This window comes from Lissotriton vulgaris, chromosome 1_1, assembly GCF_964263255.1.
Source record: "Lissotriton vulgaris chromosome 1_1, aLisVul1.2, whole genome shotgun sequence".
In the NCBI taxonomy this organism is placed as follows: domain Eukaryota; kingdom Metazoa; phylum Chordata; class Amphibia; order Caudata; family Salamandridae; genus Lissotriton; species Lissotriton vulgaris.
This window is the reverse complement of record NC_141685.1, coordinates 616287110-616303243: the sequence shown is the minus strand read 5'-3', so window position 1 is coordinate 616303243 and position 16134 is coordinate 616287110. Positions and strand designations below refer to the sequence as shown.

The window sequence follows — 16134 nt, the reverse complement described above, 5'->3', positions numbered from 1 at the left end:
TTGAAATGTTTCCTACGTCGGAGGCATGCTGTCTGGTACAGCACACATGCAAAGTGGGAAAAGCTAGGAGAGATAAAAGCATTTCTCCATTTTATGCTTGCTTGAATGTGACATTATTTCTTGGTGCATATCCTGTCTACTATTGTTAGTAGATTGTGTATTATGTCAGAAAACATGGGTGGTTGCATGGGAATGCTACATGTACCACCCATGGAATACCCCCTGATTCAGAGTAACAGAAAGCAGTGATTTACGTTACTTAGAGGCAACTTTCTAGTATAATACACTGGAAAGTACGGCCCAGATTAACTAAGATTAGTTGCACAAAGCAACGCAAGGATAATGGAAAGGCTTCTATAAAATTTACAAAGCCACGCAAGGCACTCTGCATCACCCATATAAAGAGGAGATTGCCTCTGAGCATTGTTTTTGTGCAGTAAGGTATCCTTCCCTGCACAAAAATAATCCTGCCTGTAATGCATATACTATTGCGTCAATGTGCAAGGGTGCGTGTGTAGGTACTTGGCACCATACAGAGGCACCATGCGGTAACAGAAAGCAGAAATGTACCATATATTGGCAGAAGTGGCGCATTTCTGCTCCTTCCGTTTCATGCAATACTGCAGAGTAACTTTACTTGATGTCCTGTGTAGCATGAAACAATATTAAATAAGCACCTACATAAAAATTTTAAAATGCGCTGGTTTGTGTCACTTTCGTGACACAAATCCAGTAGAACATGTTTGTAAATCTAGGCCTTTGTCTGTTAACTTTTAGATAAATGTCTAGTGAAAGTTAACATTCTAGTTTACATATTACCTGTGTTCAAGCCTGGGTACTGGAATGCCCATTCTAGGTTTGTTTAGGTCCAGGATGATTATGATGAGCTGTATTTTTTACTAACCTCTATTCTAGCTTCTATTATAATTGTAATGCTGTGTTCTGATAGCCTGAGGTATTTTATGGCCATGCCCGTATGTTTACACATTTATTCGTGAATTAGGGTTATTGAGGTTATAGCGACTACCGCACACCTCAGAACTTAAAAGACAAACAGCATTCAAGGTACTATAACTAATTTCCACACGACCTATTACCATAATGGAATCTTGTGAAAGCATAGGTAACACAAAGTGCCAGACTAAAACGCACCTGAGTGCACGTATCAGGTAGTCCTTTAGTCAGGCAGCAGGGGACAAATCCCTCTGTGTAGGTGGCTTTTGTATGCACTGTCCGTTTGGAGGAAAACCTTTGAATGTTTGTTTAATGCTGAGAGAGTTTCATTGAGCACAGGCAACAATTCCACATTATTACTTATCCATCCATGCTCCTGCACCGTGAGGCAAATCACTTATAACATGGGGCGCTACTTTAAAAATTCAGCCATTTTGAAAAAGCAGTGCACAGCTGGGTCTGACTCAGCAATTTGGAAAACTTAACATTGCAAATGTCATCAATTTGTGCACGTGTTAAAATTAAATTGGTTCGAGCCCCAACTGTATTCACGTTTATGCACACAGGTGCTTAGGGCATAATACTGGAACTATTGAAGTGCATATGACAATGAAGTTATGTATCTGTTCTACGTGGAGCCGTGGAATTCATGAATCATCTTTTAATCTTACAACAGTTAGTTTTAATTAACTATTTTTGCTGTTTGAATGCGTATACAAAACCGAAAGATTAGCAACATTATTTAGATCAAAGTTTATGCATCAAAACTCTCTGATACAAGCCTAGGAGTTTGAGATAACCAATCGGTTATGAGCAGTAATTTCTAGCCAGCTAAAATAAAAAATGTAGGCTTTCGAACTTCCTTATATTCAGAAGTGTTGCTCACTTTCTTTCGTGTGAGATTGCTTTGCGACAGAGGTCTTCATTGCAAGTGGTCAGTTCAAATCCCTATTATCTTCCCCCCCGGAATAACCAAAAGGCCAGGTAATTATGGGTGTGGGCAAATAATGGCGGTTACTATTTTGTAGGAAATATCATGTAGGAATTTGCATTTCCATGCTGATTCCCAAATATTTCACTCCTGGAGTTTGTCAGATATTTGAGAAGCTTTCAGCATCAAAAATCTTTGTGAAGAACTAAACTCGATGGGCCCTATCACACCTATTGCCAGGCTCGTAGCAATTTCAACGCCACATAATCAAGGTCCTATCGTCTTGTTTGAGTCAGAATCCTAACTTTGAATCTAATGGACATGGGCTCCAGTTCTGATTTTGGCACTTAGCTCAATGTCAAAAAACCAAGTCACATCATGTTATCCTCTTTTTCCAGAAATTGTAAATGTGTGAAATGTGAGGTACATCTGAGTTTTTGGATAATGCATAAAAATGTTTGTTTTAAAAATCTGTTACAGTACTATCTACTACTGCCTAACTACATTCTCACACCTTCCTGGCGGTCACTCACATCTTGGTTTCTATAATCTGGTTTCAGCAGACCCCACATCCCTCCTCCCCATACACATACATGCAATGCTGTTGTTCTTAGTAACTCACTCCACTGTTAAAATATTTGTGCTACCATTACTATGATCCCTGTTAAGTGCTCAACTACTATTTAGAGTTGCATTTCCGGAAGATCAAGACCTAGAATAAAATTAAAAATTGAAAAAAAAATTAAAATGGATTATATTGACACATTAAGCATGGCACATACTTCACCCATTTCTTGTCTCATTTGCTCAAATTCTTGCTTTTCCAGTTCCATTCTTTGTTTGCGTTCTTCTTCTGTCCGTCTTTTTTCTTCTTCCATTTTTTGCTTCAGTAACTCCTCAAAATGTATTTCCAGTTTACCAGGTGCAAGGGAGTCTTGAGAACATGTTCTGCTCAGCTCTTGCTCTTCATCGTCCAGCACCTGTTGAAAAAGTTGCCATTAATTTCTGTGATTTGGTTGTCTGGCCACATATTTACGGCTTGATTTTCAAACGCACCATTTCGTTTATTTTACCATCAAATACATTAGCAAAAACAAGTGAAATTAACAAGCTTACCTCTTTAAAACATAGAATATTTTCTAAGGAAATCAATGTAAGTTTTATTTTTCGAAAGTTGTTCTGAAATTATCTAAAACATGTTTTCGCTACATTAGCTTCAAATAGTCAGAATATTATTAGAAAACGCAAACAGATAACCTCAACAAGAGCCTACCACGCAGATTACCAATGCCTTCCCAATAGCATTGTAACAAGAATTAGATCCTGGAAATGAGCCACTTAATGACTATTTTGCCCAGTGGAAAAAAACATTGGACCTTGTAAATAGCTGTAGTTGTTTTTATCATTCAGTTACAATAGATAGCTATGTTTTAAATGTAGTGCATCTATGAACATCGATTCATCAAAATAGCAGGGGTAACTGAAGGAACGTCATTTACCATTTGACCTAAATGACATCACAGGACGTGACACCATATGAACTTTTACCCTGAATCTTCCAGAAGGTGATATCAAATTACCTTAACTCTGACAACATCACAAATATTGGCATTGCGAGAAATGCGCATGCGCGGGCGGCCGCGCTTGGGCATTGGAGTCCAAGACGGCGGCGCGGTTAGAAGAGGGAGCCCCGGATGCAGCGGACAAGGTAAGTGCTTTTTATTTCCTTTTCTAAGGCTATTTTACAAAAATAAGGTATGTAGGGGAGGGCGGGAGGGAGGCGGGTGGCGGCCAACTTCGCTACGCCCACGGAGTGGGCGTAGTGTTGCCTGCTACGCCTACTTTGTAAAGGGCGAAGTAGGCAACACTACGCCCACTCCGTGGGAGTAGCAAAGTCCTTCGCCCAGGGTTAGTACAAAACCCAGTGCACCAAAATGTCATGATTTAATTGTTAGCCTAACGTATACCTCAATGAGAAACGGATTGATAAATTATACAGAGAGGCAAATAAGAGTTTTAAAAACTTGTAGCTATGTACATCTATAATAAATTATATGGACTACATAAATTGAATATGAACTATGTTATTGGCATACATTATTTCATATTTTTTTAATTATGTATATTGTGAAGCACTAACACTTGAATGAAGAGCTGAAGGTTTAATTCAAGCACATCATTTTTCATATATTCATATTATTGAGGCATAGCATTTTTGTTTTTTAGTAACTATAGATTTTCCAGTTTATAAAAAGAGAAAATGTGACATTGCCTGCATGTTGGATTTAGCCCTTTCTGCAGGGTCATCCCCAAACGTTTTGCCTACTCCTCCTATGTTTTTTGCTGAATTAATTTTTGCTGGCCGTATGACTCTGTGCCCTTTACCATTGCTTACCAGTGCTAATGTGCTTGCGCTCTCTCCTTTAAACATGGTAGCATTGGCTTATACCTAGTTGGCATATTTAATTTACTTATAAGTCCTAAGTAAAGTGGCAATACATGTCCCCAGGGTGTGTAACATAAATGCTACTGGTGGGCCTGCAGCACTGATTATGCCACCCACTTAAGTAGCTCTTTAAACATGTCTCAGGCCTGCCCATACAAAACCTGTGTGTGCAGTTTTCAACTGCCATTTTGACCTTACAAAATATACCTTTTTCAAGCCCAAACCTTCCTTCCTTTTTAGTATGAACAAGACACCCCTAGAGTAGGCCCTGGACAGTCCAGAGGGCAGGGTATAATATACTGAAAAAGTAGGACATGTACCTTTAAGTAGGACATGCCTGGTAGTGAAAAACTGAAATATGTTTTTCATTACTGCAAGGCCTATCTCTCCTATAGGATAACATTGGAATTGTCTTATTATATTTTATAAGTTTAATTTTCAAATAGGAAGAGAAACCAGTTCATGTATGATCTCTCGGGAATTCTAATTTAAAATCCTAACTTATAGTGAATTCAGATTCAAAATTGCAATTCTGAAAATGGCCCTTTTATAAAATTGCCATTTTCTTGACTTAGCCATTTGGTGCCTGTAGCCTGTCTCTGGTCTCATGACTAGGTGTAACTGACAGTTAGACATTGTGAATTCCTCCCAGACAGTCACACAATAGTGGAATTGGGTGTGCCTGACTATGCCATCTGCTGACTAGATGGGGAGGAGCTTAGCACAGCCCCACTTAAAACTGAATAGCCTGGTATATGCCTTCAAACAAAGGTCCTAACAACATCACATTGTTTCTGCAGCCAGCTGGGAGTCAGGGCATCTGAGGTAGGATATTCCATGTGCTTCAAAGGCACTGTCTAGAAGCTTCTCCCACCTTCCAGAACCAGGGTACCAGAGTATAAAAAAGGGGCCCTCAGGTACCAACTCTTCAGCACACTTCTGGACCTGTGGATACTCTGCCAGGAAGATAGATTGCTCTGCAGCTGAAGGACTGACACTCTACCGGACTGCACTCTGCTGGACTCTTGCTTTGCTGTACTGATCTGCTGCCTGCTGCCCTCTTGCCTGGGTGAGAAGTACTGGACCTTCGTCTCTAGAACCAGGAACCCAGAGTGACTCTAAGGACTAGTTTTCTGGCCTTCTGATCTGAAGCCTTAAGGGCATTGCAAGCTACCAACAACCTTGCATCTGTCACTGGACTCTGCCATCTGCGAGTCTAACCTGCCAGTCCTGGGCCCTTGAAGGTGGGATTAAGGTACATTGCCAGCCTATGTGAATCCAGCAGAACTTGAATATGTGTGAACATTGACAATGCGCACATCCCAGTATTTGGGCACTCCCTCTGGTTCAAAAATAGATAGACTCCATTGGATTTCAGGAATTTATTCAATAAGAGTTGATTATCTTTCAAAAGTTTTTCATCAGTGGATTATTTGCATCCAATTCATTAAACTCTACACAAAATCATCGTCGCTCCAATGCATTTCGGGTCGATTACCCTTTCTCAAGGAGCTCTGAAAAATGAGAACGATCTATATTTGTATCATGGTTGCATTAACGAATGATAACATTCAAAACAAACATATCCCAAAGGTGAATTCAAGACGAACAAAGGTCTGTGCAGAAAGATATAGAGGTAACCGTTACATGGGGTCGACCATACCGGGATGGCTCAGAAGTGTCAGGAAATAATTGGCGCACCCAGAAAGGAAAAGGAATCAGTGAGCGGGTGATAGATAGAGACGCTTGGATAAACAAGTGAAAAATGCTCACGTGTAAACGGGGCTGTAATGCAGTGCTAAAACGGAACAAATATAAAGACAAGTGGTTAGGGGAACGCTCGAAGAGCGGGTACGGATGTGAGCGGAAGCTCGCTAGCAGGGCGCGGCTCATGGGCTTACCGATTCGGGATTCTGTGGGGGGACTGTAAAAGTCTCCAGGTCGGTTGACTGCAACTCGAAGTCGCCGGGTTGAAGTGACGGCTCACGGGTGAAACTGACTCGATATAAACACAGGGTGGGATGGGCGGAAATGAAAATCGACGAGGGACCAACATATGTTGACGGTGGGGGCCATGTTGGAATGGGTGAGTTTAGACGAAACGTGAAGTTAGTGAGGAAGCGATGTGAAGTGGGTTAATGGGATCATCAAGGGGTGAAAAGTGTGATATTATAGAAGAGTGACAAAAACATGTCAAGAAGCGGGTGATATTTAAAAACAATGAATACATGAATATCTCAGTAGACTCGCACAATGTGAATGTGTCCTTATATACCCGGCCGGGTATTTACAAGAAGCAACTTAGTTCAATGCGGTCATTAAGACCGAAAGGTTTGTATGATTGTAAACGGTAAATCCATGAGGTTTCTCTTTGGAGTAGGAACTTGTTGTTGTCTCTTCCTTCCTTTTTTTCAACAATTTCAAGGACCAAAAATTTCAACTGTGCCACAGTGTGATGGTTTTCCATGAAATGTGTAGCCACACTAGATTTAGTTTGTTTCGTCCTGATGTTAGATTTATGTTCATTCAATCTGACTTTGATTTTTCGCTCTGTCTTTCCTATGTAGATCTTTCCACAGGGACATTTAAGGAGATAAATCAGGTTGGATGAGTCGCACGTTGCATTAACTTTCAGCTTGACTTCTGTACCTCTCATTGGGTGATTGATTTTACTGCCAAAATGATGTTATTGCAGTTGTTGCAATTAAGGCACGGTTTTGTGCCTTTGTAGGTGGGTGAAACGGGTGTTTCTTTCGACAGGATCTCCTTGAGGTTATTAGCTCGAGTGTATGCAAAAATCGGAGGATTTTTAAACATTTCTTTGAAGTCTGGTTCCAATGCCAGAATTCTCCAATGTTGTAGGATGATTTTCTTGTATCTTCCACTCAATGTAGAGTATTTAGAAACGACTACCATCCGGTTTGTCTCTTTTCTGGTTGTCTTCTTTAGAGCTGTTTCACGTTCAATTATAGATACTTTTGTCCTTGCTTCCTCTGTGGTTTCTTGCGGGAATCCAGCAGAACTGACGCATCACGTCTGCTGCATGGCGCAGCCTTGAGCAGATCTGACTCATCTCTGCTGTTGCATGGATTGGACCCATCACAAAGACTCACATCACTGCTGCATCCCACATCGCATTCGGAACTGCCACTGTGCGATGCATCCTCAGCGCAGGCCCTCAAAACTCTCATTGATGGGAGCCTCAATGACGCAGCCGGATAACACTTGGCAGCCTCAAAGCTCCTCTAAACCAAAGCATTGCCCCAACTGTGCACCTCATCCTCGATGCTGGACTTTATATTGAAAGCCCTATCAATGGAATACTCAACACAACAGGATTTCGCACCGCAGTCTTGCTGCATCTCGGAACCAACACATTGCTGCACAATGCATCTTCAACATGGATCCATGCAATGCTCCGCACCCCAAGATTTAAGGTACTCTGTTCAGCGGGCCTAACTGAGTTCCTGTAGCTCGCCCACACTCCATCACTGTTGGCCTCAACTTGTGACTTTGCCTGGTCTGGTGCGACCAATTATCCACAGTTGGCGTTTTATGCCCTTTGGCTGTGTCTTCCATTTGGACTTTTGTCATTTTGGTCTGGTTTTATTTATGAAAAACTTCTCTATTTTTCTAAATCCCTTGTTGGCTCCTTTTTTGGTTTGTTTTCACCGAGTTACTGTTTGATGTGTTTCACAAATACCATACACAATGCCTCGAAGTTAAGCCTAACTGCTATGTACCAACCAGGGGGTTGACCTCAGGTTAATTCGGGGTTTGCTTGTGCCTTACCCTGACAAGGTCTGTGGTTGCTGCTTCACCAGGGATCACACCCTATTCAACCAACAACTTAATTTCCTACAATGTGTTTATCTCATGAAAACAAAATAATGAGGCAGGCTGGTGAAGGCCTGCTCCATAGATCTTTTTAGTTGCAGCAGCTAAATAGGGCAGTAAAAACATAAATATTCAGGTCAAACATTAAGTGCAACCATCGCAATTATTTGTGAGAGACACTGTTGTTTCAGGGTCACAAACAGAAAGATTATTTAGGGAAAGAATTTCACGCCAACTATTAAGAAGCAGGGCTAGTTTGGTCCCATCCAAAGTAATGCCAATTCAAATAACGTGTGATGCACTTTATTTACCTGAAGTGGCATATTATTTTGAAGGGTATTTTCACCATTCTTGCTAAGCTTCTGGAAGGTTAAAATAAGTTCATCTCAATGATGGGCAACTAAATGTTTAAGCGGACTCCTACGCTCTTCTCTGCGTAAGGAATTACTCTTAGCATTAGCCCAGTAAATTATATCGTTTCTCATTCTTGAGCAGGCGAGGGTATTGGCATCCTTCAAATTAGGCTTATTTCCCCTTTGGCAACCATAGCCAAGGTTAATAAATGTTAGTGATATAGTGTCTTTCTTAGGTACTTTAAGCAATCCAAACATGCAACACTCATAATGTGCTAAATCTATTAAGCCTGTAGTCCAGTTTAAGATATTTGTGATTTCAACCCAGAAAGGGTGTGAGTTATGATAGTTCTATAATTTATTTTAAGGAGGCATCCTCATTGTAAGATCTAGGACATACTGATGAGGAGGGAGGATAACTCTCAGTAATTTTATTTGGAGTTAAGTATGCCCTATGTAAAATAAAGAGCTGTAATAATTTAAACCAGGCATTCTGAGATGTCTTCTGGTGGTCCTGAAGTTTCTTTCAACACTCCTTATCATTGAATACCCTATTAACATCAGACTCCCACTTAACCCTTCAGGACTTGTAAAGCCAGCTAATTAAGCTACGCCCATCGCCTGTACCATGCAAGGATTTTATTTCCACATGTGTAGCTGGGGTTATTGTTTAATTCCCCAATAGAATTGTAGAGCCTCACACTTCCACAGTGGAGCAAGAATTGGCCTAGTGATAGTCTTTGTCAGTAGCAGGTAGAGCAAAGTTGGCTAATTTGCGCTCTCAAAAAAACTCACTCAGTTGTGATATTTCTGATTCCTCCCATCGGGTAAGGTTGTGTTTCAGTGCTCAAAGTCTCTTCAGTGCAATTGTTGGAACATATGGTACTACTGTTTACGAAAAGTGTAGAGCACTCTGCAGGCAGGACCACACAGTCCAGACAATACTGGTGGTTCCGATGGGCGTCTCTGCCCGGGATTAAAAATAACATGCAGCTGCCTTTTTTGCCACTGGGGAAAGGATCTGGGAAGGCCTTGCAGCTGAGCTGCAAGGCAATAGCCTGCAAAATCCAGGGCTTCTAGTTCTCTTTTATCAGTGGGGACCTGCCGCTTCCTCAGTCCACCTCTACACTTGCCCATCTTCAAAATCAATCCACCCACAAGACCATTCAAATCGTTAAAGTATAAGTATCTCTTGGGTGTGACCATGGGTGGATTAGCAAAAACATAAAGGAGGTGCATCAACACTACCATCTTTGTTATGGCAACTGTATCTGCAACCTACAATGACAAAGATGACTAAAATACCACTGAAGAGACCAAATATCAGCTCGGAATTACCATGTAGTAGGTCTGTGTCAGAAAGGTAGATGTTCACGCAGACACAGTGGAACATGTGCCACTTCCATTTTAGTTTCCCATCCATTAGATTAGTAATGCTGGAGGGTCACTTCGGATCAAAAGAAAAGGCACAAGATTTTTGCCAATTGATGCCAAGGCCCAAAATATCCCGAAAGGTCACGAGAGACCCTTGACTAGTTGAGAAGTCTGTTCTACTACTTTTAACGTACATCTGTATATCATCAGCATAAAGCTAAATTGTATACACTAACGCCATTACAGGAATCCCTCAAATCATGCTTACATCCTAGATTGCAGCTGACAATTGCTCTATAATTAGAGCAAATAACAGTGGAGAAACTTGGCATGCCCCTATTAATGTCAAAAGAGTCAGGTATAATTTGATCTGGGTGGACACTGGCAAGCAGGCAGTTTGGAATACATCATACGAATCTATTGGGTCATTTGTATGCCAAACCCAAGCCTCTCTAGAATGCTAAGCATATACTTCCAGTTCACAGTCTTATAGACCCTCTAAAGGTCTGGGCAAGACACACTGATTCAACTTAAGTTTAGAGGCTTCATCTAGGATGCCAAAAGACCTCTGGATATTCAAGGAGGTTTTATGTCCAGGAATGGATCCAAACGAGTCATAACATGTTGTTTCAGGGAGGAGAGATATACAGCCGCGGCCGGTAGTGGGAGTACCTGCTGGGCGGGGACGGGGGGAGGGGGAGGGGCAGGGTGGGGGATAGTACTGTATGGATTATGGAGTTTAACAGGTAAGTAAACATATAAATAAATAAAACGAATTTGGTTGTGTGCACTGCATCACCAAATGCGATGCAGTGCGTGCAACAAAATTCGTTTTATTTATTTATATGTTTACTTACCTGTTAAACTGCATAATCCATTCATTACTACTCCCACCCTGCCCCTCCCCCTCCCCACGTCACCGCCCGCAGGTACTCCCACTACCGGCCGCGGCTAGAGGTACAGTAAAGTTAGCTATAATTGAACTGAGTAATTTATACTCATTGTTTAATACAAAAATAGGTCGATATGACAAAGTAATAAAGGTCCCTGCCAGGCTTAAGAATTACAGATATGATGGCGTTATTGACCAAGGGAGAAAGATGACTTCCTCCCATATCGCCTCAAATAATGCCTCCAATCTGGGACTAATAAGATGGTGTAGGATTTATAAAATTAATTTGGGAGTTTGTCTGTACCAGGGAGTTTCCAATTTGCCATGCCCAGCAGAGAAAAAGGAAACGGCTGGGATAGCTCCACTCTGGAAAGGAGCTGGTTAGTATCTCCCTTCTCATGTAATTTGTCCTCAGAGTATGCATGTTTATAAAATTTGGTAAAAGCTGAGTTAATGGCTCTCTGGCATTGGACCATTTTACCTGACATATCTTTAATAGTTGTTATGGTCAAAAAAATCGCGTCTGGATGAGCAAAGCCAGTAGTCTGCCTAACTTATCTGATTTCGCATGGTTCTTATCATGGTTTCCATACAGACATTTTCTGATCCCTAATGAATGGATCTCTCTTTCAGACACTTTCAGCATCTGCATCTGGTTAACTTTTGTTTCCCAGATGATTATATTGAAAGCTTCCCACTCAGTCATTGTGGAGGAAGTTGAGCCAATATGAATACCAAAATAGCTAACGTTACCCTCCCAAAGAGTATATCAAGAGACTGCATCCTTCAGTCGAATAGGCTGAAGCTTCCTTGTGGGAATTGGTGTTACATGTCTACCCTAATTGATGACCAATTCAAGTGCATTATGATCAAAGTTTGGCTTGCTTAAATAGGAGGGAGGCATAGGAGATAGAGCCAAGGACTTCAGAAGTATATAGGATTCAGTCTAACCTAACATCAAGGTTAATGGGTATAGAATGAAAGGTATAGTACCGCATGGTAGGGTGTAGAATCCTGCAGACATCTAAAGGGATCAATGCTGCATACAGTTTGAAAGGGCCTTATCATTTTATTAGGTGAGGATTGTGGTTGTGGTAAGTAGGATCTATCTAGTTTGACATCCAACACACAGTTGTAATCTCCAAAGAGGACCCATTGAATTCCTGCCCTGGGCACCAGGTGGCTTGGAAGGGAGGACAGAAAAAAACAGTTGGTCACTGTTGGGGGTGTAGATATTGCTCTAGATAAACAAAGGGAAGTTTACCATTTACAAGGAGGACCCTACCATCTAAATTAATTAGGGTAGTCTTAGCTGCAAAGGGAAGTCCAGAGCAAACACAAATGGTAGCCCACTGACAAAAGCTCAATTGACAATAAAGAATATTTTCCCTCTTCACCTACACTGGATTCTAGTACATTCAGGTCAACCACCAGTAAAAATGCAAAGTGAACATTGTATCTCTGCAGTATGGGATTAATCGCATATCATTTAGCTAGCCAATATCAGTGATGTTCCAGCCCAGAATTGTCCATGTGTTAAGGGGAATCTACAGGGTTTAAAATTATTAGGTGTATCAGTCCTGCCTTTTTGTTAAAATGTACATACATGAATACAAACTCTATTGTTGTAATTTGACATATTATAAAAGGGGTAACCTTAAAGACATGAGCTCAAACTCCCAAGTCCTGGACAGAGCAGAGTCAAATGACTTTCAGACATTAAAAAGGAAGATACTACAACCAAATATTCTAGAACGAGATACAATTTTCAAGGGGTGATATACCAGGCAGGGAGAGCTCTTGGATAGACCATGACAAGTAAGTTAAATGTACAGGGGCAAGACTGAGGGGCCTCCAAGCTGTTTGAACATCGAACTGACCTAATATTTCTTGGGGTAAAAAGACCAGGAAGGCGAGGCCTCATCAATCTGTCAATTGAAAACAGTTTCATATTTTGAAGTTATCACCTCATAGTCCACCTGTTTTTTTGTCATCCAGAACCATACAGCAGTGTAAGGTCACATTTCAGAGGGTCTAGTAAGGCTGGAAAGAAAAATTACCTGAGCATGACTGTTTGTCATGACTCAGTTGAAGTGAGTAGTCAGACCCAACCATATGCAAATCAGTCTTGACCCTGTGACTCATGGGAACAATCCAGACCGAACTGCCAAGCCAGGTCCACCCTGGACCGGAAACAAGCATCCTGGGACCGGTTTCTGGGTATTACCCTTCATCAGCCAGGCTAGCTTGAATCCAGTGGCACAGTGAGCAAGGGACCCACGTCTGGGCATACCCATCCCACTTAAGGTAAAAAGTGCTACGCAAACAAATGATGGACGGAATGCTGAATAAATGATACATCCACCCTCAGTCAAAAGATCTGGGTTAAATCCATCATTCATTTGCTCACCATGCAACCCCAGCCATGTGCAAATCAGTTTTGACCCTGTGCCTCATGGGAACAGTCCAGACCAAACTGTCAAGCCAGGTCCTCCCTGGACCGGAAACAAGCATCCTGGGACTAGTTTCTGGGTGTTACCCTTCATCCGCCAGGCTATCTTGAATCCAGTGGCACAGTGAGCAAGGGACCCACATCTGAGCATACCCATCCCACGTAGGGTGAAAAGTGCTACGCAAACAAATGATGGATGGGATGCTGAATAAATCATACATTCACCCCCATTCAAGAGATCTGGGTTAATTCCATCCTTCTTTTGCTCACCATGCAACCCTACTTTAGCCCCAGCCAAATGCAAATCATTCTTGACCCTGTGCCTCATGGTGAACAATCAGGACCGAACTGCCAAGCCAGGTCCTCCCAGGACCGGAAACAAGCATCCTGGGACAGGTTTCTGGGTATTACCCTTCATCAGCCAGGCTAGCTTGAGTCCAGTGGCACAGTGAGCAAGGGAACCACGTCTGGGCATACATATCCCACTTAGGGTAAAAAGTGCTACGCAAACAAATGATGGACAGAATGCTGAATAAATCATACATTCACCCCCAGTCAAGAGATCTGAGATAAATCCATTGTTCTTTTGCTCACCATGCCACCCCAGTTTAGACCCAGCCATATGCAAATCAGTGGCTGTGGCTCATGGGAACAGTCCAGACCGAACTGCCATATTAATGATGCGGGCACAGAGGCAAACATGCCTTTAGGTGGCGCACTGAAAGTGTGCAACAAAAAGGTGATACACTTGCAGTTTGCCTCTTAAAGGCCGCCCTCTGAGGTGGGAGAAAAGGGGTCACATAGACCCCCCCAGACATTCCCTTGTAGGCAGGTGCAGTCACTCACTACACCAGCTTGCAAGAGGAGCTCTCTCCCCTCTTGAAAGCGCAGGTAGGTTGCCGCCTTCACTGTGAAACACAGAACGACTTTGAAGCAGCCTCTCTGTATGTCACTTAAATGTGCTCCCGTAAAGGCAGGACGCGTTCACAGCTGCCCTTGTACACCGCATTTCTAGTTATACAGTGCATTGTTCCTGTTTGCGCCAGGCGCACCTTTTGAAAGATGTGCTGTGTGGCAAACAAAGAAATGTAGCCATGTTTATAATACCGCCATTGAAATGCAAAGGTAGTTAATCTTGGGCAGGTCATTGGAGCCTATACCATGCATGCACCTGTTAGTCCCCTAAGTAATCAACAACTTGCTGTGTGACTTTCAGTCCATACTTATGATGACAATGTGGTACCAGTTTCATTCAAGCATCGTCATGAAACTGGGAACATGGAACAACTCAGGGTTTTGTGCACCGCGATTTTGTTGCTCTTGACTCAATAGTATGTCTGGCAATAAATTACCCCTATACATTTATTTATTTTCGAAAAAAACGGGGTTAAAGCATGATTGAGTGTGGTTTAAATAAAGTTTTTTTCTTTGTGAGAAAAAAAGAGAGCTAAGGTTATGAAGTTTGGGGGATTTAATCTTCAGACTCAGTTTGACGCCATCATTTGTTTTACACAGAGGTCGTAGCGTGAAGAGTGCCCCCTCCACTAAGCCTATGACGACAGCACCATAGGATCGTGCTGTAAGTGAACAAGCCAAGGTTTTCTATATTTTAACCGCATCGCTGCTGCGGCGATTTTTGCGCTGTGCGGCATTTTTTAAACTACCGCGATACATGACGAGCTCAGCTCGTCATCAGCACACGCCACCCGTAGCTGAGCTCGTCATCAGCATCGAAGGGGTTAACTGAGTCCCGTTTTATTTATCTTTTCGCTATGAGTGGGAAAAGTATAAGGACTCATTTTTAACTGTTCTACTTGCGAGTTGGGTCACGTATACACTAAGGGATTATGAAGAGACTGTCTTTGAAAACTCATCTGAGCCGGGTGTACTTAAAGTATGTCACTTAAGGCTGTTTACATTGATGAGACCTAACCTAGTATAAAAAACATTGTGAATGCGATTTAAAAAATATTATATTCGCAAAATGGGAAGTGACAAATTTGAGTTGCACCTTTGTTTACCTTAAGTATGGTTGTTAAAGTACTATGTCACTAAGGAGTGATTCTAGATGCGGGAACAGAGTGGGATATATGCATGATAAGACTAAGAGCCACATTTTATTTGATTGGCAGAGAAACATCGAAATACACGAATGTGTTTTATTAATGTTGTGTCTTAATATTTACAGATTTTTGCCCCTGGAAATACTAGAGTTGCAGACATGGAAAATTCCGGTATTTTTTAACAATATATCTTTTCACACAATATATCCACTGGTATGGACACGCCTTAGCGAGCGCGGACCACCGGGGATATTCACTGTTTTGGTCCTGAAGAAAGCTGCATTAATAATTTCAGACAGCTGAAACATGTCGACCTATTTCTTAAAGGATACAAGTGGTCAAGAATATTACCACTAAAAGTATCCAATACACTGTTTTTAATAATATTAGCTGACCGTTGAATAAAGCTGTTTCTGGTACAGCTGATATTTTTTAACCTCACTATCACTTGCACATAACACATACCTGAAATAACCTTTTTTCACAATAACCTGCTCCGCTGTAAAACAGGCGTTGAAGCACACTGGAGGGACATTCGGTTCCTCCAGTGGGAACCCCATGATGAAGCATGTCACCACTAGGGTGAGTGAGGGTTCTTCTTAACAAAATATAAGTTATTTTCTTTTTTGTACGTGTTTCACTATTTTCCTGCATTCATTTTTGGTATTGCCTCGTCACTGACGGTGTGAGGTTGTTTTCCTGGTGACTTTGGTTTTATTTTCCTGACCACAGCACCGACAAGTCACTCTTTAGTTGATTTTTGCATTTATTATTGGGGATATAGGAGTGACCTCTTGATTATCCTTACTCTCTTGTTGTTGATACACACCAG

At 41.7% G+C, this 16134-nt stretch overlaps 1 protein-coding gene across 18 annotated transcripts in view; it reads right to left on the bottom strand.

Moving 5' to 3' along the window:
- NEXN (nexilin F-actin binding protein) overlaps positions 1 to 16134 on the bottom strand; it is a 355548-nt gene that overhangs the window by 103681 nt on the left and 235733 nt on the right. For all 18 annotated transcript variants that reach the window (XM_086954162.1, XM_086954175.1, XM_086954189.1 and 15 more), the window contains one exon: positions 2668 to 2865. In XM_086954162.1, coding sequence (XP_086810288.1) covers positions 2668 to 2865 — 198 coding nt within the window. The remainder of the gene's footprint in view (positions 1 to 2667; positions 2866 to 16134) is intronic.